Source organism: Solanum dulcamara, chromosome 11 (assembly GCF_947179165.1).
Source record: "Solanum dulcamara chromosome 11, daSolDulc1.2, whole genome shotgun sequence".
In the NCBI taxonomy this organism is placed as follows: Eukaryota; Viridiplantae; Streptophyta; class Magnoliopsida; order Solanales; family Solanaceae; genus Solanum; species Solanum dulcamara.
The window spans coordinates 58356673-58378722 of record NC_077247.1 but is presented as its reverse complement, the minus strand read 5'-3'; the positions used below and the strand labels follow the sequence as shown (position 1 = coordinate 58378722).

Here is a 22050-nt window from a genome sequence, read left to right as displayed (position 1 = left end):
AATTTCGATTATATTATTTTCAAAATATTAGAAATTACTATTAGATGGTTTCCAAATAATTTCTAAACTATGATCATATTAACGTAGTTTATTTCATATGCCGTGGTCGTTTTTTTTCACATATTCAATCATCACTTCGATCACTTCAAAATATTAAAGAATACTTAAGTAGACAACTCAATAATTGTATCTAGAATTCCTCATTTAGATGGTGACCAATAATGTCAGACTAGTGACCTACGCTTTACACACAAATTATTCTCTCGTATACTTTTGGTCGGTAAGAGTAATACAAGTATTAGTAATATAATGATTTATCAGAAAATTATGTATTATTAATGCAATGTTTAACACATATATTAGTTATTTAATTTTTTATTTTTCATAAAATAATACATAAATTCTTTGATAACTTATACATGTATTAGTTATTCAAATTTTTAAATTATAACTAAACACCATATAAGGCGTGTTGAGTTTTATACATAGCAAAAGAATACTACCAAACATATATGGTACTCTATTACTTATGGAAGATTTAATACATGAATATCTTACCTCCTATCTAGCTATCTAACAAACCCTAAGAGTTCGTTTGGTAACGGATTAAGAAATAAATTATTCATGTATTAATTTTCGTATAGCTTATACGACGTTTGGTTGGTAGATATGAAATAAGTTATTCATGTATAAGTTATGAAGAAATCTATGTATTATTTAATACTTACATAAAATACTCATAACTAATTCGACTCTTATATTACTAATACTTGTATAACTCTAACCAACTATCACGATCCAACAGGCCTTAGTAAGACATCAGAACAAGAAATTAATGGAATACCATATATGGTGCACAACTTTCTGGGTGGGTTTCAACCTCTAACCAAACACACACCTAAGTTTATCACCAGAAAATTCTACTTCCGTCTTAAAAATAAACACACGTACCTAAGTTTATTGCCATTATTTGACTGTTTGGCTTGAAATCAAAGTAAATGCATGAGGTCCATGCACGTTTGTTGATATTGCATACATATGTAGTCCACCTACTTCTTGAATTATTTTAGCTACCATTACCATTTATATACATTTCCATCTTTCTTCAAATTATTATCAAGAGTTCTAGTCACACCAACTCACATCTCCATTTCAATAATTCGTTTAAGTTTCCTAACCAGTGCTTCCTTTTTCTACCCAATTTTTTCTCTTAACACTTCATCTTTGTGCTTCTTATAGCCTCCTTACATTCATTTCATTTCTCAATCTAACAAAAAACATTTGTTTTGTGGTGATTCAATTCATGGCCATGACAAATTACCATGTTTTGGTCGTGCTACTTTTGGTCATTAACCTTATGTCTTTAGCAAATTGTGCTGTTGATGATGATTTGGGATTCGGGGCATCGTATATTTTTGGAGATTCTTTAGTAGATGCTGGAAATAATAATTATTTACAAACTTTATCAAAGGCTAATATTGCACCAAATGGGATCGATTTTAAAGCTTCTGGAGGGAACCCTACTGGTCGTTACACTAATGGAAGAACCATAGGCGATATTGTTGGTAAGACAAATTAATTAATTAAAATTTTCTCAATATCGTTTTTTTTTTTAAATTTAGCTATCGACTTTAATATTTTCAATAATTATTTTGTTGTTTTTTGTATTGATTATTCAATTTATTCTTATTAATTTACCAGGAGAGGGACTGGGACAACCCCATTATGCAACACCATATTTAGCTCCAAATTGCACTGGAAGAACTATATTATACGGAGTGAATTATGCATCAGGAGGAGGTGGAATTATGAATGCCACCGGAAGAATATTTGTAAGTCACCAATTTAATTATGTTTTGCCACACCGTGAATTTGAGCCTGGGTGGACTGACACTTGGTGCCTTAACCTGTCTGAACGAACCCTTTTACATGAACATAATGACATAACGCTTTCCATAGCCCAGGACTTAGTCCTATGGGTTATGGACTAGGTTCGGGGCATGACATATTTAATAGGTCAAACTAGGACAAGTAATATATAAAACATAATTACAAAATTCTTCACTCACATTTGGTATATTTACCGGTGTAGGTAAACAGGCTTTCAATGGACATCCAAGTTGATTATTTCAACATAACAAGAAAAGAGATCGACAAGTTGTTGGGTGAATCTAAAGCCAGGGATTATGTCATGAAAAAGTCTATTTTCTCAATAACGATAGGGTCCAACGATTTTCTCAACAATTACCTTCTCCCTGTACTTTCTATTGGTACAAGAGCAACCGAATCCCCCGATGCCTTCATTGATGATCTTCTCAGTCACTTAAGGGCACAACTTACGGTACTAACAAAACACTTGTTATTGTAGATTAACTTAATCTGATGGTATAAAAAAAATCTTAAATTCTTGATTTGACTGTTTGAATTATGGTATGACAGAGATTGTACAAATTGGATGCAAGAAAATTTATTATTGGTAATGTTGGGCCGATTGGTTGCATCCCTTACCAAAAAACAATTAACCAATTGAAGGAGAACGAGTGTGTGGAACTAGCAAACAAGTTAGCACTTCAATACAACGCACGATTGAAAGATATGTTGGCTCAACTGAACAAAGAACTCGACGGAGCAACTTTTGTACATGCTAATGTTTTTGATCTCGTCATGGAACTCATCACAAATTACGACAAATATGGTAAGTAAATTTGAGCATATGGACATGATAACGTGTTTCTATTAGATATCTTATAATTTTCAAATGTATAGGATTTGTAACTGCGACAAAAGCTTGTTGTGGAAATGGAGGGCAATTTGCTGGGATAGTTCCATGTGGACCAACATCTAGTATGTGTTCAGATCGTGACAAACATGTATTCTGGGATCCTTATCATCCAAGTGAAGCAGCTAACCTTATAATTGCCAAACAATTGTTGGAGGGTGACCCCAAATATATATCTCCCGTGAATCTTAAACAACTTCGAGATCTCTAGCTAAATGTCTTTTTTTCTTTTCTCCACACATTAATTATCTTGTATTGTGTCAAATTATATATCCTTTGTTTCTTTTATTTACTTTAAGAGGTTTGATCTTTTGATTAATTAAATATATTGTGGAAGAGAAGTGGAGGAAAGTTCTTTGCCTTCCAATTGTTCCTCGTCTTAAAAGAATATTGGAGTTATCTCTCATTTATCTGAATTTCAGTATTTGGTCTTGTGGAAAATCTGAATGTGACGAGGAATTATTTTTGAAGTAGGTTTGACCTTGATCTAGAGAGTGAGTTTATAGGTTAACAACTTAGAATTTGAGTTAGCGTAAAAACCTTAACTACGAAACACCATCAATATATAAAAAAATTATTTTTGCCCACCCCACCATATCAAAATGGATTTATCTTGCTACGTACGAGGCCACCAATAAAATTCTGAAATGAGGTCACTGATCATTTGTTACAAGCACGGACTGGAATCATAATCTCAATGAATATATCTCTATCTTACATAATGGAAAATTATTTGTACAATATTACTATCAAGTTGTTATCTGAATATATAGTTATTAATGTAAATAAATTATCTATAACCAACTTCAATTGGCTTGAAATCGAATTGTAATTGGAAAAAGAAAAAGTTTATTAGTCATCCAAGTTGATATTTACTACATAAAAGTTACTGTTCTATTTTTTTGTTACATAATAATCATTTAGTACACTAGCTCCAAGTAAGTGGTCAGCTCGGATTTCTTAAAATTCCTGCCTGAAATGTGATGTGGTACTCCAAATCAGTGCATGTGCTTAATCAAACAGAGTTAATTAGTGATTAACCCATGTCTATATATTACCCGGCCATATTTTCTCTTTTAATCCCCTCAAGGACATTATATTCAATCTAATCCTACAAATAATAACTGAGAAATTAGGTGACATGCATGCAAATCTTATTTCTACCTTTCGATAGATCCTCGGTTCAACTACAAGTAAAATAAATTGTGTATATGGCATGAATTTCCAATTAGAAGGAATAAGGCATTTGATCAGTGCTGAATAGGGGCGAATTTAGTATATAGATTATGATGCACGTGAACTTATTATGTTACTCTTTCCGCATGTAAAATTAGATATTTATATATACATTTTTTCTTTACAATTGATCTAACGTTACCTTCTGATACTCATGCTACAAAATGCTTAATTTGTAATAGTACACTTGATTGAAAACTAATTAGTGATTGACCTAACAGTATTCTTTTGGTAACTTGCATTGTGCGTCTGGACAAAATTAAAGTGTGCCAAATATTTAGATAAGCTAGTTGAACGGTGCTCCATGAAAATATAGGCTGCATTTTGTTGTTATACAGAATCTGTTATGACAGTGAATGAACTAGTCAACATATTTGGCTAGTTCTGATATTAGGTAAATACACCCATTCACACCACATAGACCGGTTTTAAATTTCCCACACACGTCTCCACTAACCTTCTATCAAAATTAGTACCTAGTAAAAATTCAAAACCGTGACTGAAATTAGTTTATGGACGATAGTTAGAATCTTTCATATTAACTAGGTGTTCACAATTTGGGTAAAAATCGATTCAAATTGAAAAATCAAATCAAATCGATCAAATAAATTGATTTTTTATTTGGTTTGATTTTATATTTTTAAAAACACAAAATATTTGATTTGGTTTAGTTTTGTTAAAAAAAATCAAAGAAATAATCGAATTGAACCGATAAATTATATACATATTTTTTATAATTATATATACATAATATATTATATTTTACGAACATTTTTAATGCAAAAAATGCAGCACACTAATTTAAAGTAGTAAGGTATGATACGTCTTTTATCTGTACAACCATATCATTAGCTTATTCATTATTCAGTAAGTTCATGTTATTTAATACATTTGATTAGCCAACAATATAAGTAGGAAATTAAACGTAATTAAAATTTTGGTATAAGAATTATAAGATCCAAAATGACACGAAGACCATTTTTTTAATGAATTTTTTTTTCTTTTGAATGAATTATTTCCTTTAGTTTCGTGTATGGTTAATAACCGAATAATCAAACCAAATTAAAACCGATAACAATCAAATCAATGGATGTATATTTTATTTTATTTGGTTTGGTTTTAATAATTTTAAAATCGATTAAATTAATTTGATTTTGATTTTAACCACAAATAATCAATCCAAATCAATCCGTGAATACTCCTAATATTAACAAAAACAAAATAAATTATTGTCTTTTCATATGAACTTGAACAATTTTCAATTGATGACGAGCTGGTTTTTTCTTTTGGTTTCCGTAAATTCATGGTTTATTTTCATTACCTGATATCAGAAAAAATATTTGTCCTTATTTTTTGTTTATCTAATGAATCCACTACTTATATTATTTATGCTTCACGGTATTTATATACAAGTAAATCTATTCTCACACGAGTTAACTTTTGTGGTTTAATTAGATTAAATGTTTATTATTACTTACTAGGGCCTACGTGTTGCATTGGAATTTGTGATTCTTTCTACTTTTTTTATCACAAAAAATATTATTTTAGATCATTTTATGTTTATTAAAAAAATATATATAAAAAATATAATTAATAAGTTATCTTTATTTATTAGATGTTTCTTGAGAATTTAGCACTATTAAAAAAAAAATCTTTAATTTTAAATAATTACTATTTTTTTGTTTTGAAATTCTAAAACAACATCTATTTTGAAATAAAAAAAATATCCCACCTGATAAAACACCTATCATAAAAGAACCGAATGGTTTAAGAGGATTATCAAGACAGTTTAATTTTGTCTTTTCCTTATAAAAAAATTAGTCCATGTACGTTGGACAGATAGAAAGTAAAATTGAGCTGGTTCAAGTCCTCAAACAAAAATATAGATATTCTATTTTGTAGATAATATATTGAAAAGAAAGGTGATAAAACAGAAGGAATCATATTCGTAGAAGAAAATGCCAAAAAGAAAGGGATAGTAAAAAGAGAAGGTAAGAAGGGAGATCTACGTGATGTGGAGATTGTCGAGCTATTATTGGCAAACTCTAATCAAGAGATGGCAGTCAGAAGACAAACACACAGATCGCGTGTGTGTACTAATCTGCCGCGGAAAACGACTAAAGATCAAAGGAGTGCAACACAGTCAAAGGGTACAACATTCTTAATTACTATTCATATTAAGTGAATTATTGGTTGTAAAAAATATTTAAGGATATAATTAAAAATTATTTTTTATTATTATCCTTCTAATTATTTCGTTCTTAAGAATGTAATATTATTAAGAACTTCATTAAATAGATGATAAATATGAAGAAAAAAAAGTTTCAATAATTCTTTTAATTGCGTGAAACAATGTTTATTTTGAAACGGGATATAGGGGCATAAATTGATTGGCGATAGCTACAGGTGAGGGATGACGCCGCGCGCATGCCTCTCAGAATCCCCCAACAAATCTCCGACCGCTTTGACCACCTTACTGACCTTATTGTCTCTTATCCTTCTCACACTTGTCTGCCTCCCCTCTTTGTCCTTTGATCCATATCTTAGCCTGGGACTTGGAATATGCATTGCTATATCATTACACGTAGCTCAAACGGTCTAAATTCTTCCAACTTAGTTTTACTCCATCCATGTAATTGCGTGACACATAAATTTAACACATATTTTCACCTTTGTTTATCACTTAATCATGGTAAATTAGTATAAACACTAGTGATGTGTATCAATATTTTTAACAAAATAAAAGAAAGGAAATTAGAGTGCTATCTTATAAAATTAATTGGAGGAAGAATATGTATTTTTGAATTGATTTGGCTAGTATAATATGGATTTAACAATGCAAAAGATTTAGGTTAACACATACTTTAATACTTTGATATTCCTAATTGAAAAAACACCGTAAAGAAAATAAGGGACAAATAGCCAATAATTCTTGTAGGTTGAGGTGGAGGGGGACAACACGCCATTGTATATATGGTGCCAAATAAAAAAAAAAAGGTAAATGAAGTGGTCTAGAATTTGAAGTGTGTTGTGTGCTAAGTCATGTCAACAATCAACTATTTTAACCTAAACAAACTTTTTTTTTTTGTATTACCAAATACTATTATGTAACAGACCGATTTAAAATACTAGTGTTGCAGGGGGTAAATGGAAGTTACCGTTGGACTAAAACGTGATTTGAGAGATGGTCAATACTCAATAGACTCAGAGTCCACAGTGGAGCGAGAAATCCGGCAGAGAATATCGGGGCGTACGGAAGACAAGCGAATCAATAGTATTAGCAACAGCAGTATGTGGGAATCTGAAGAAAACGACAATTCTCAGATAAGGCCCTCTTAACAACTCAGCTTATATTACAGTTTATTATCCTTCAACAACAAAAATTTTAAAAATGAAGAAATATTTTGTTATTTTTAAAAAACTACCTTTGTTAAAATCATTAAACTTTTTAATTGATGTTTCTTCATTATAAAGTGTTAAGTGAGATTTAGGGGTACATAAAATTTGAACGGAAAAAAACTTGTTGAATTATTACTATTTAGTTAGTGGATTTTTAATGATTTTATAAAAAAAATTATACCAAATTATTGATTCTATATTGGTTTTTTAATATTGAGTTGTTGGGTAAATCTATAACCAATTAAGACATATTTTATTTACTGTTTTACTCTTATATAAATATTAATATCAATACTTTATTGGTAAATAATTTGAATAAATTTTTTTAAACACGTGACGACCATCTATTGGTTACAATTTAATTATTTAAAATTGATTATAAATTAAAATTTCTTTAACATAATTTTAATTAAATAATTTGAATATTTTTTTAAAACACATGGCGACCATCTATTGGTTTCAATTTAATTATTTAAAATTAATTATAAACCAAAATTTGTTTAACAGAATTTTAATTAAATAATTTGAATATTTTTTTAAACACATGTCGGTTATCTATATTTTACAATTTAATTATTTAGAATGGCACAAAAATGCTTTCATGCTCTTTTCTGTTAAAGAAAAGGTCATTTTTGATCTAAAAGTGAATGATAAGGGCACTTTAATCCCAATAAATAAATGAGGGATATTTTTATACCATTTTTTATAGTTCGAGGACATTTTAATTCTTTTTCCGTTTATTATATAACATTCACAAAAGTGATAATCTTTCCTTTCTAAGTCATATCTTTTTATATTTAGTAATTATGTTAGTTTTGAATACCCATGTTACTATAATAATATACTCCTTTCGTTACAACGTGATATCGTTTGAGTTAACATAAATTTTAAAAAATAAGTTTTTGTTTTTTTGAATTTGTGTCTAGAACACCATTTAACTATTTATGTGGCTGTTATCATTTCATTAAGGTAAAAATTAAAAATTTAAAGATAAGATATTATCTTTTTATGTTTAAACATAATTTAATTTTAATATTTTTAATTTTATATATAACGAAGTAATCATGTAATTATCTAGAGCTTATTTAAATTACAAAATTTTAAATTATTTATCTTTTAAAAAAAATTATTATTCAGTCAGGAAGCGTCAATTAAATTGGATCTAAAGGAGTACTCCCTTCACTCTAACTAAGTGATCCTATTACTAATTACCTTTTATTTCTTTTCAAAAAGAAAAATCAATAATTTACGTATCTCATATTTATCCTAAATGACAAATGTTTTAATTCATATAAATATTTCGACACGTTTAAAATTTTTATAATTTTTAAAAATCTTATATTCATAGAAATATTATAGCATATTTCATATATACTATTTTCTTGTCTCAATTTAATAACAATTTAACTTTAAAATACATATTTTATTGTTAATAAAATGATTATAGACACACAAACATTTAGCACTCATTTTAAAGCATGAGTTTCAAATTTTTTTATTTTTTTCGTGTAAAGTCAAACTATATCATATTAAATTAGATTTAACGAAGTACACTTTAAAAATATTGTTATTTTCATCTTTTAAACATTGTCCTCCAATGAATAAATTGAGATGAGATAATACTTGAGCTCAAAGGTTGGGTTTGAGGGTGGGTGGGGGAAGGTTGGAACAGTCCAATAATTGAATACCCACGCTAATCCGACATTCATAATATTGTCGGTACTAAATCAATGCATTTATCAGTCCACGTTTTCTAAGTCAATTCTTTTTCCTGTTCCTACACGCTCACAAGCGTCTCTTCCTTTGAATGTTTTCTACCGTCCCCGCTCATGTCTTTCAAATTTTTCCACTTTTCTCCCCATTTACATTATTGCTTCATTTGGTCATTTTTTCCTATAACTTTCGTTCAACTTTTTACTCATTTATGCTTAGGCTTTTTTCTCAATTTTCGACCAAGTTTTAACGTATACCCACTACTCACTACTATACTATTTAACAACATCCGAATCTTAATAAAAGAAGATTCAAATATAGAAACTCTTCTCTGCCTGAATTAAGTGAAAAAGGAATAAACGTAAATGCTATCACTTGTCAGCTCTTGCACTACCAAAGTTTTTTTTCCTGAAATAATACAAAACTGATCCCACACTAATAAAGCATACATATTCATTTTTGAATTTGGTTTGACTTAGGATATGATTATGTGGGGAAAAAATAATATTTATTTAAACAACAATCATGCAACATAATAGTAATTCAGCACTGCAACATATTTATATCATTTATCATGTAACTATGTGTACGTGAAGAATAAACTATTATCAGAGCCGACCCTACTCAATGATGGCTTAGTCTTTATTTAATGAATATACAAAGTAAACTAGACACGTTCAACTTATGATTGTCATTACTAAAATCAAATTGTTGCATACAATTGTTGAGGCAAAAAAGTAAATAATGGTTCTAGTCACACAACCTACAACGAGCCTCAACGCTAGTTATAGTACTTCAAGGAAGATTACACTTACACATAATGGAGTAGCAAATAGGCGACTATATAGTATAATGTCATGGCCGTATCTACTACCTCGTGAGTTGTAATGACAGCGTAATTTATAATTAGACAACAAAGTAAATGTAGAACTGCACACATAGGCCATCATGAATCAGACCAAACATGCTAAATCTAATTAAATCGTGCTTAATTAACCAGCACAATCCTCCAGTAATTCGACAGTTGCTGTTGTACATTTTTTTTTGTTTTCACCTAAGGTTCGGTATCCACTCAATTATTTTTGAATTCGCATCGCATATAAAATTCCATACGAAGGTAGAATTTTTTCATAATCAAAACTTGAGCTCGAAACCTCTGGTTAAAAAAGATACAACACCATCCACTATATCACATTCTTTGATTTTGTACATTTGGTTCAATGTGTATGGTTGTGTATGTACATGTAGTGGAATTGGCCAGCAAAAGTCACCATTTATGAGCCAACCCCATAACGAAAGCCGTTTTCGAGCCGTCTGAATATTGTACATAGCTAGCATAGAACAAAATAAATAAATAGCCCCTGCTAAAGCTGCTCTCTGTTCTTTAGCACAAAACCCTCAGAATTCTTCAGGACCCTGTTTCACTGAGCACAACACAGATTCTTTCTTTCTCTATTGAGATCTCTCTCCCATATAAACCCCACCACATGCTTCCATAAACCCCACAACATCTCTCTTTTCACTTCATTAAACATTACTAGCAAAAAATTCTCTGTCCTTCTTCTTCTCACTTCTCAACAACAAAACAGTGCAGAAAAAAATGCCTTCTGATGTGAGTGAACGAAGAGCTTCCAAACAACAGCAAGGAGGTGCACCGGCTCCAGAGCCGGAGCATCTTCCTTGCCCACGTTGCGATTCCACCAACACAAAATTCTGTTACTACAACAACTATAATTTCTCTCAGCCACGTCACTTTTGCAAATCGTGCCGCCGTTATTGGACGCACGGCGGCACTCTTCGTGATATCCCCATTGGTGGAGGCAGTCGCAAAAATGCGAAACGGTCCCGTACAATCACCACTAACTCCACTAACAGTAGCTGCTTGTCATCCACGCTCTCTCCTAGAGAATACCATCACGCGCCTAACCTGTCACACGTTTCTCCCTTTTTGGTTCCTCTAACTGCCGATCATGGCGGTTCACTACCCTTTGACGTGAAGCCGGGTGTGAACATGTGTGGGAGTTTCACTTCGTTGTTGAGTAGTGCTCAAGGGCCTGGTGGGCTTTTAGCACTTGGTGGATTTGGGCTTGGAGTTGGGTCTGGTATTGAAGATATGGGCTTTGGTCTTGGTAGGCCCATTTGGCCATTTCCTGGAGTCTCACATAGCAGTGTTGATAATCATAACAGTAATGGTCCTGGAAGTAGTATGTTGGAAAGCACGTGGCAGCTTGCTAGTGGTGGAGAGGGAGGCTTCGTTGGAGCTGGAGGAGAAATTTTTAATTTCCCAGATCTTGCTATTTCTACGCATGGAAATGGTATGAAATGATTACTTTTAGGGGAATTAGGAATTGGATTTTGTAACTTTTAGGGGTACTCGTGTCTTTTTTTCTTTTTTTTAGAGTTTATATGATCTTAGCTATATCAAAGTAAATGCCAAATCCCAGAAAAAACAAAATTTTTTGTATATTTTTGGTTTTCCTTTGCACCTTCTTGGCCTCTGGAGTGTTGGTCTTAGAATTTAGGACTGCAGTTCCTTCGATTATCAGTTGTAATTTGATGGAGAAAGACTATGAAATTGTTGTATTTTGTTTGTTGCTACAAAAATGTCCCTGTTTAGCCTTGGTGCATCCCATTGTTGAGGTTTCATCTCCAAATCTCGAGTATTCACTGTTTCGAAGTGCTCGGACCCTTGCAATATTTCCTTTCTTACTCTTTTAGTAATTTTATTTCTCCATAAGAAAGTACTATAATTTATTTTTGTTTGGTGATGCAACAAATCATAAAAATAACAGAAATATTGGGTACAATTAACCAACCATCTTTGGCCGAGTAACTTTATGATGATTTGGAATCATGGCTCATTTGTTGAATCAATTTATTTTTGTTCGATCAAATTTAGCCATATCGTTTTATTCGACACTCCTTGTGAGCAGTGTTTTAAACCAGAAAGGCACAAGGTGTTCTATCTATTGATATAAATAACTCACAACTACAAGATTTTCATATTGCGTTTTTCGAAAGTCAATTTGATTAATTTTTAAAATTAAATTATAATACTTTAACTTAATATTATTAAGTAAAAAATTAGATATTTAAAATTACACAAAAAGTACTATAAGTTATAATTTTTTTCATATCAATATGATTAAAAAATATATATAAAAATGTTAGTCAAAATTCATATAATTTGATTTCTCAAAAATGAAACTGTGATAACTAAAATGGAACGAATGGAGTATAAGGTAAGTTTTTAATATTTTTAGTTATATTTTAAAATTAAATTACACTTTAAAAATAGAAAAGTACAGAACTATTAAAAATCAAAATAAAAAAAATGATTGAATGCGAATTACCTCTATGCAATATCCTATTATGGATTTCCCTTGGCATTAAAAAACAAAAACAAAACGTTATATAACTTATACTCAAATATGTAAAATAAAATGTTATATGAAAATGAGAATGAACATCCTAACATGCAACATGGCCACCAAAACTTATGATATATTGTAGGCGGAATCCATCGGTGATCATCTAAAGTTGACATTAATTTTTACTTAGATATCTCAGCTAAGCTTTGTTCATTTTAGATACCTCAAGTAAGGTCCCGATATGCCATTTTGATACTTTTTCTACAATCACTCAAATATTTAAAGTGTGTAATACACTTGTCTATGATGTATCAAAGTGTCCAATTAAATAGAAATATGTGGCATATATATTAAAAATAATTTTTAAATAATGACTTTTGAGTAGAAAAAAAGTGGCCATTAACTTGATGACATGTGTCATTTTTTACCCAAATAATAATTAAAAAAAAAGAAATTCATCACTTCTAAAAAAAAATAATTTTCGAAAAAAAGAAAAAATTCACCCCCACCTAGTCATCTTCTTCATCCACCCCACTCAATCCTTTTCACCACGACTTCACTTCCACTAAGCCCAACTCCAACCCCTCCTCCTCCTAATCAGGTCGTCTTCTCCACCTCCACCCACCCCAACCCCAACTCATTCTCCACCCATATTGTCTTCTCAAGAAACTCTATCAAAATAAACTATTTTGAAAAAATTATTTTATAAAGACATAATTTTTTCTTAAGAACACAAACCGAACACATTTTGCGAGTGTCTCTGTGACCTTTATAATTTTATCAATCAAGTCTCATGGTAAAATTTTCAAGTTTATGGAAGAATTTCATAGTCTTAAAAGATCCATTTGACTTATAAACTGCTCAGAAAAAACATTGATCTGATATCAATATTAGTTAGCAATATTTCATGTCAATGAGAGCTAAACTACGTATAAATGATTGAAATTTCAGTTATGTAAGTCTATATAACTGTTGTGTGCAATAAGTTAACAATTCCTACTTTAGTCTAAAAGCAATTTGAACAACAAAGGTATAACGATGATGGAATTTTGCAGAGCGCTCCCATTGAAATCCAATCTGAAAGGTTTTATTTTGTGAAAAAATTTAAGCTTGGAAAATGGTAGCTAGAAAATGGAGAAGAATAAGAACATGAAAAAAAATATATTTTTTTTTAAAAAAACGCTCTTCACGCGCTCAAAATTGGTGCAGCACACGCAATGTGTCAAGTCAGCACAAAGTGTCAAAATGACACATCGGAACCTTACTTGAGGTGTCTAAAATGAATAAAGCTTAGTTAAAATGTCTAAGTGAAAACTGATGCCAGCTTTAGGGGTCACCGATGAATTCCACCATATATTGCCTATTGGTACTAGTGTCTAGTGTGAGTTCCTAAACATTTAATATACGTAGATTCAATTCTCAATATGTTAGTAGTACTATATTTATTCTTTACCTCAATTTTTTTTAAAATTATTTTTATTCCGCTTAAAAGAAAATTTATGAACTAATTAATCTAATGAGGAAAATCAGGGAGAAAATGTCGAGCAAAGTCAGGTGGGCCTCGTAGCGGGCTGAAATTTGGACAGAAACGGAACGATAGGTCTTTTACTTTCACAATGAAACAGAAGATGGCGCCTTTTTCATCATTATTCCCCAATTCGTATTCTAGGGTTTTCGAAGAGTAGCTGTAGGAGGAGTTGAATGCTTTCTTCCCGGAGCTATCTCTACAATTCTTCGAGCTTTCTTCGACCCGACCTAATTCAATTGTTGTGGAAATTTCCGATGATCGAAGCATCGCAATAGCAATGGCGTTCTCTTTCACTCCACAGACACAACAACCGTCGCTATTCCAAACTCCGGGACAGCAACAGTCGTCTCCATTCCAAACTCCCGGTCAGCAGCAATCGTCGCCATTCCAAACTCCCGGCCAGCAGCAATCATCTCCATTCCAAACTCCCGGCCAGCAACAGCCGTCGCCATTCTCTCAGATCACTCCCTTTTCGCAACAGCAGCAACAACAACAACAACAACAACTTCAATTTCAGCTGCAACAACAGCAACAGCAGCAACAACAACTTCAGCAACAACAACAACACCTGCAATTGCAATTGCAACAGCAACAACAACAACTGCTGCAGCAACAACAATCACAGCAACAGCAACAGTTGTACCTTTTCACCACCGATAAGACTCCTGCCACCTATAGTACCAAATGGGAGGACCTCCACCCGGACTCGCAGAAACTCCTGTTGCAAATTGAGTGGGTTAATTTTTAATATAGTAAACAGGATTGAAGTTGTTTGGTTTCCTATTATTGTTTTCTTTTTGTTGGAGAAGTTTCCTAATTGATGTTTCTGTGCTTGTGGACGTAGGGAGAGGATACTGGAATACAGGGATGAAAGCCAAAGGCTTGACCAGTGTAGCCGCCTTTATGATTCATCAGTGTCAAATGATGGTTTTGAGTTGGATGCAAGCCGCAGCATTCAGGTTGTATCTTATGATTCCTTTGTATTTTAATCACTATTCCACCTCTAGAATGTAAGTCTTCAGTAAAATTCTCGGATCAATTACCACAAAGTAAGGCTGTTTTCATCATTGAATCATCTGATCGATTTTCTTATGTACAAGTTTTATAGGCACTTTCAAATTCACAAGAATGAAAGTGCTAATGTTGTCCACACACAGAGTTGGACTTATTATCAAAAGTTAAAAGTGTATCTTTGTGGGAAAATAATATAGGAAGTGTACAAAAACCAGAGTCTTTCTATCAATGTCAGTAATTTTGGGAAAGCTGATTTATTCTTCTAGCATGCATTCTATGTATAGTTACATTCCTTGTGTCTATTTGTTCTTAGCAAGGACTAGAGGTATTGTCTAGAGCTGTTGTTTGCATTATTTGGATTTTCATAGCATTTAACAATGCTCGTCATATTCTCTGTTGATCAGAGTGAAGGTTCCTGCATTTCTTATTCTGATCGAGGATAATATTTGCCACCAATAGTAACATTTTTGAGTCTGAACAAGCTCTATTGGTTTCCTCTCTAATTAATATTTCTGAACTTCATATTTTACTTTGTTGCATGTGGTGATGTTAAGTTGCTTTTTCAGGAACTTGGTGGAATTAGTACATCAATGGAAAGACAAAAGGCTATCTTGCAAGAGCTAATGGCCGTTGTTAAAGATATGCTGCGCAATACAGAGGTTGCGGTGCGCTCTTTTATGATGTTACGCCCAAGGTTCCTTCATCACAGTGCACCTGCTGCCGCAAGTGCTACTGCTCCATCACAGGCATCAGGTGCAACTGTAGCTCCAACAGCATCTAGTCAAGCACAGTCTACCCCCAATGCACCAATTTTTGATTTTTACAGTGGGATACCAAAAAAGCCCTCTCCCTTTTTGCAGCAAACACTAGCAAGATTTGAGAAATATCTTGGAGAATGCCAGCAATGGGTTGAAGAATTGGAGCAGTTGATGGCCTTAGATTCTGACAGGAATTCTACGAACTCCAGTTCATCTTTGTTGCAGTCTTTTCCAAAAGTCATGTCAAATGTGCATGGCTTTTTTGTTCATGTTGCCGCAAAGGTAATGGGAAGTGTGACCTTTTATAATGATGAGGGCTTCTTAAGATTTGGTGGAAGTATCATGCTTAGTCAGAAGGGAGTAAAAGAGTAAAAATGACTAGGAATACTTTGCCTTCTTTGTTACATTTATTATGACCAAACAAATATGCATTATATAAATACATGAAGATTCTGGCGCTTTTTTTTTTTTAATGTTTCCGCAAAGGTAATGGGAAGTGGAACTTTTTGTAATGGTGAGGGCTTCTTAAGATTTGAAAAAGGCATCATTGTTAGTCATAAGGGAGTAAAAGAGTAAAATTGACTAGGAGTAGTTTGCCTTCTTTTTTACGTTTATTTGACCAAACAAATATGCATTATATATATATATATATATATTTCAAGATTCTGTGACTAGCTTTCTTTTCATGTTGCCGCAGAGGTAATGGGAATTGGAACTTTTTTAATGGTGCAGGCTTCTTAAGATTTGAGCAAAGTATCATGCTTAGTCAGAAGGGAGTAAAAGAGTAAAAATGACTTGGAGTACTTTGCCTTCTTTGTTACGTTTATTTTGACCAAACAAATATACATGTTATATATATCCTTGTAGCTTCTGACACAGTTGAAGTTCCTCATTAATTAGTTTTGTGCCACATATAGTTAGTATCAGAGAGCATCAGAGTATTAGTTTATTTCTGATATACTTTTGAGGCAGCAAAAAATTATAACACTTCATGCAATTACCATTTGCTCTAGAATTCTAGTAGAGTTGCATGTGAAATGTTTGTGTACCTTATTTTCATAATTTCTAGCTTATGCCTTTATTTTTGGTTGCTGTAATTTTAAGGGAAACTATTTCTGTACTTTTGGTAAATCAGGTAGAGAGCATTCATCAGTACATTGAATCAATGAAAACAGCATACCTGGCTGATCAGCGCCGTCGAGGGGATGAGAGTGATCCTTTTCTTGAGGCTGATCGACGGGAAACAGCTAAACAAGAGGCAGCTGCGAAAAGGGTACATCCAACTTTGCATTTGCCTGCAATTTCACAACCATCAACTCAAGTAGCAGGATTGATTTCCAGCTCAGCAGCACCTGGGGTTTCCGGTACACCACAAACGTCAACTGCAGTTTCTTCTGCCTCAGCTGGAAGTGGATTCTCACTCTTTGCTACGCCATCTGTTGCTGCTTCATCTTCTTCCCCGTTCACTACTCCAACAATGTCAGCTCCAGTCTCCTCTTTGTTTGGAACATCTGGTGCTTCCCCCCAAACTTCACTCTTTGGGACCTTGTCTACTTCAACTCCAGCCTTTAGCACTCCATTATTTGGCTCTACCCCCGCTTCTGGAGTTTCAACTTTTGCAACACCTTTTGCTTCTGGTATGTTTCAGCCAACCTCAATAATGACATATTTTGCCCTTCTGTTAGATTAGCTTTTAGAAAAGTTAAATTTCTATATAATCTCTGTCAGAATAACTTAATTATGCCCCCCCCCCCCCCACACAAAGTTTTGTATTATAGCCTCCATAAAGATAATTGATGTAACATCATCTAAAACTTGATCTTTAGTTTATTAAATCAATTATATAAGCCCTTGATTTTACTTTATGCAATACTCTTTTCTTTTGGGACTTCCCCAAATGTATGACACCACTCCATTACTAAGGTAATTCTATACAACTTTCAAAATTTTTAAGAATTCAAATCCATCTATTATTCAACTATTGCACTTTGTTATTCAACTATTGAACTTTGATGCAATGTTTCCTTTATTAAACTAACTTTTGAACCATTACTTCATAATGTTCTTCAACTATAGCTAATATAATACACAAGTCAAATTCAACAACATACCTATATAATCCCACAAGTGGGTCTGGAAGGGTAGGATTGGGTGTACGTAGACCTTACCCCTATCTTTGTTGGGTTGAATGGTTGTTTCTGATAGACCCCCGGGACTCAAGAAAACTCATGTTTCAGAACAGGTTTGAAAATAAATGCACGAATGAAAAGTTATGATGAAAATATTGAAGAAAGACAAGTACTGACAGGGAGAGTAGTAACTGGAGAATTATCCCTGCCACTATTTGATGGGCAGTATGAAAGGAGATGAACTTTAGAGTTTTTTTGACAATAGGGAGAGTAGTATGCAACAAGTCAAACTGAATTGTATTTTGACTATGCGTTTTTGGTGTAATTAGATTTGCCCTAATGATATTGTCTCTATCATTGATGTCTTAGACTCATTATAGGGATAGGACAGTACTTTTATAGTTCCTTATGTGAATATGGTTTTTAGTACAACCTATGTACTGATTTACAGAAATAGAAACAATTACCAATTTTAAAAAGAAAAGAAAAGAAAAAAATAGTAGTCAGTAAAAATAGCGTAGATAACCAAAGTATAGGTAACAACTTTATTAATAGAATTGAAGAATAAGCTAATACTAGCATAGTATTAATAATACCGGTAAAGGAGCAGGTAATTGCTCTAGACTAGGACCCTACTCTTCCAATGGAAAGAGAGAGAAATCGCTCGACTACCTGCTAACCACTACCCTAATTCTTGATCTCCATGCTTCCCTATCTAGGTTATGTCCTCGGTGAGTTGGAGATGTGTCATGCACTATCTAATCACCTCTCCAATTCTTCCTCTGACTAGCTCTACCACTTCTCAAACCTATTACTGTCCGTCTTTCACACCTCCTCACTGGGGCATCTGTGCTCCTCCTCTTCACATGCCTGAACCATCTCAACCTTGCTTCCCACATCTTGTACATCACAGAGGCTACTCCCAACAACATACCCAGTGAAATCCCACAAGTGGGGTCTGGGGAGGGTAGGATAGGATGTACGCAGACCTTACTGCTACCTCATACAAGTAGAGAGGCTGTTTCTGAAAGACCCTCGGCTCAAAAGTCACAGTTCCAAGTACGAGAGAAAAACAATCTATATAACATAATGCAAAAACAATTTAAAAAATAATAAAAATAAAAATAATAATAAAATAAATAAAAATAAATAAATAAAAATAAAAATAAAAATAAAATGCAATGCAAAATTTACAAGACACGAACAATAACTATAGCTATAATTATAGCAAAGTACTGCGATAATCAAAAGCAATAGCAACACAACTATAAAGGCACGCCTAGACCTACGACCACCCTAAACCGACACACGGCAATACACCATTCTATCCCTACTAGCATTCTATCCCTACTAGCCTTCTATCCTAATTCACAACCTCCACTCTTTTCTATCTAAGGTCATGTCCTCGATGATATGGAGCAGTGCCATATCTTGTCTAATCACCTCGCTCCAATACTTTTTCGGTCTACCCCTACCCCTCCGCATAGCCCCCAAATCCAACCACTCGCACCTCCTCACTGGGGCGTCGACATCCCTCCTCTGCACATGCCCAAACCATCTCAGTCTCGTTTCTCTCATCTTGTCGACCACAGATTCCACTTCCACCTTATCCTGAATAACCTCTTATCACTCCTAATTTGTCCATACATCCATCTCAGCATCCTCATCTCCGCAACATGCAAGTTCTTTACTAGACAACACTCCACTCCATATAACAACGCTGGTCTAACCACCAGCGTTACTAATCTTGTCCCTCCTAGTATACCCCACATCTATCTGCATATCCTCATTTCTGCTACCTTCATTTTCTGAACTTGAAGAGTTTTTGACTGGTCTAGTCAAACACCATCATCTAAGATCAACTGGATGGATTACTAATATATTAAATAATGATGTATAATCACAGTTTTTCTTGGTGATTTTAGGTCAGCGGCTAATGCAGTTTTCTTAAGATTCTCTTTTTTCTTTTGATGAAAAACCTAATGATTCTAAGTGTACACTGTCATATCATTTTTTCAGATTTCTTTTGCCTTTAACCAACAAGTCACCTTTTGTTGAGGTGCCGTACTGTATAAAAGAGTCTCAAGGAATTTCTTGGTTAACTGCTATGTTTTTTTTTTTGTGGAGCTAATATTTCCAAAAGTTGTTGGTTGGGAAAAGTTGCTTTGAAATTTAGTTTTTCCTGAGGAAGTTACTTTGAGTAGTTAGGTTTTTTCTTTTAGGAAAATTTCCTGTAAATGCTTGTGCTTTTTGTGAATTGTTACAACACATACTATATATATTCAAAAAAAAAGTTGTTTTATGATCCAAAATTCTTTCTATCCTTCCTTCTGCAAATGCGCTCCTTTCTTTTATAATAACCTGCAATTTGTTACTTAGTTCATTTGATATTAGAATTTTCAGATATCTTTAGAATATTTTCAGTAATGAAGTATTCTTGATAGTGCAGAATTTTCAAGGTGGAAGGGATTCTTCTTTTTCTTCCTTTTTTTCTTCTATTTCCAGAACCTGCATCCTTCAAATTTTGTTTACTGATTTTTTTGAATCTGGTAACAGTAAATTTTGTTTGCTGAATTGTGCCTAATTGTTGTTCTTATGTTCTTGAAGGGGCTGCACTAGCATCAGGGGCAAGCTTTGGGACTCAATCAGTGAGTATACATGTTCTCCTATATTGTCTCTTTCTTGTTTATGCCTTGACAAAAAGAAAAACACTTGCTCTCCTATCCTCAAGCACGGCTTGAAGAAAATGGAAATCTAAGTGGACTATTTTTATTTGGCTATGTTGGTGAATTTATCTGCCGTTCTATTAGATATTTTTGTAAAACTTAGCTTGTTTATTACCAGTTCTGTGGCAATTCAATCCTGAAAAATTACTTTGTTGAATGTTTGGGTGCTTTTTCAAAAAATCTTGCTGCTTTGAGCTTTCTACGTGATTTTTTTTTCCAGAATCACCATGGTTCACCGACTCACAAGTTGATTTTTTATAAGAGGAAGAAAAACATACACAGCAAATTCTTTGAATCTATATGAACATTTTTTAATTTGACAAGGACATCACAACTCAGAGTAATGATGCAGTCATACCGAGCATAAGACATATTTGGTACTGCCTTACAAATCTTTGGTTCAAATTGTTTCATCATTTGTCTGGTATGTGTTGCAGCAACATTTTGCCATTGATAAATTTATATTTCTAAATAGAAGGTTGTATCTTTCATAATATTTCATGAAAAGAAAGATGTATGTTTTTGTTTATCAATGTGCCTACTTCATTATGGTATTATTTAATAAAACCTTAACAAGGTAGGGTTATGACTTTGTTCTAAAAATGCTCCTAGTTCTGATGCCTCATTTTGTCGTGTATAATTCTTTTTGGCAGAAGACTAGAGCGAAAAGTCGTACAGGCAGACGCTAGACAATGTCTTTGGTAATTCAAACATCTACTGTCATCAATCTGAGATTCTGAATGTATGGAAATCTCTTTGCTGCAGCAACACTGGTTACCTGTCACAGTAGCCTGACGAGCTCTCACAAATCATGAAAGAATGCAGTTTATCTACCTCCAGTTTCATTGGTTTGTTTCATTATTGTGGATCGCTATTTCTCCCGCGATGTACTATCATAGGGATATTGCGGCAATATTATGTCATGAGTTCTATTGTTCATTTACTTAGTTCTCCTGATCTAGTGCATCAAGCTTGATTTTGTAGTCGAATCTCTTCTAGATGATTTCAGTTGCCCTCTGTAGAAATGAAACAGGTTATATTTGTGATACTTTGGATATTTGTGTAAACACTTACTCGAGATCTCATCTGTGGACGCAATCCCTCCCCCTTCCCCCAATTATAAGGTCTCTTCTTGGGGCTGCTTTCTTATTTTTCCCCTTTTCAACTAAGAAAAAAATGTTTCATGACACGTAGTAGTATGGCAGCAGTTATATCTTGTTAACTGATAAGTTCCACATTATAAAATTAGTTTTTCATCTGTTGTAAATGTATATGTAGAAAATAACGGTTGATGCCCAAAGGCTAGAAAAAAGAGGTGAAATTATGGGTAATACGACTAGTTTATTTTAGGCTTCGGTAGAATGATTGAGTTTAGAATACAATAAAACGAACTCTAT

General features: G+C 33.1%; 3 protein-coding genes across 4 annotated transcripts; all 3 read left to right on the top strand.

The window, feature by feature from the left end:
* The first annotated feature begins 1142 nt into the window (after window positions 1-1142).
* Window positions 1143-3220, top strand: LOC129873335 (GDSL esterase/lipase At2g23540). The gene is made up of 5 exons (XM_055948412.1): window positions 1143-1565; window positions 1702-1832; window positions 2093-2341; window positions 2440-2695; window positions 2767-3220. Exons 1-5 carry the CDS (start codon window positions 1304-1306, stop codon window positions 2988-2990), a joined length of 1122 nt encoding a protein of 373 aa, XP_055804387.1. The 5' UTR covers window positions 1143-1303; the 3' UTR covers window positions 2991-3220.
* Window positions 3221-10408: 7188 nt separating this feature from the next.
* Window positions 10409-11731, top strand: LOC129873534 (dof zinc finger protein DOF3.4). Its single transcript, XM_055948648.1, has one exon. It carries the CDS (start codon window positions 10728-10730, stop codon window positions 11451-11453), a length of 726 nt encoding a protein of 241 aa, XP_055804623.1. The 5' UTR covers window positions 10409-10727; the 3' UTR covers window positions 11454-11731.
* A 2327-nt stretch (window positions 11732-14058) lies between these two features.
* Window positions 14059-21733, top strand: LOC129872008 (nuclear pore complex protein NUP58). Of its 2 annotated transcripts, none has more exons than XM_055946836.1 (6): window positions 14059-14758; window positions 14871-14985; window positions 15607-16080; window positions 16934-17435; window positions 20535-20575; window positions 21310-21733. In XM_055946836.1, the coding sequence occupies exons 1-6, from the start codon at window positions 14304-14306 to the stop codon at window positions 21340-21342; spliced, it is 1620 nt and encodes a 539-aa protein (XP_055802811.1). In that variant the 5' UTR covers window positions 14059-14303; the 3' UTR covers window positions 21343-21733. The 2 variants fall into 2 exon arrangements, with proteins under 2 accessions (XP_055802811.1, XP_055802810.1); XM_055946835.1 differs by having other exon boundaries at window positions 14061-14758; window positions 21307-21733.
* The last annotated feature ends 317 nt before the right edge of the window (window positions 21734-22050 follow it).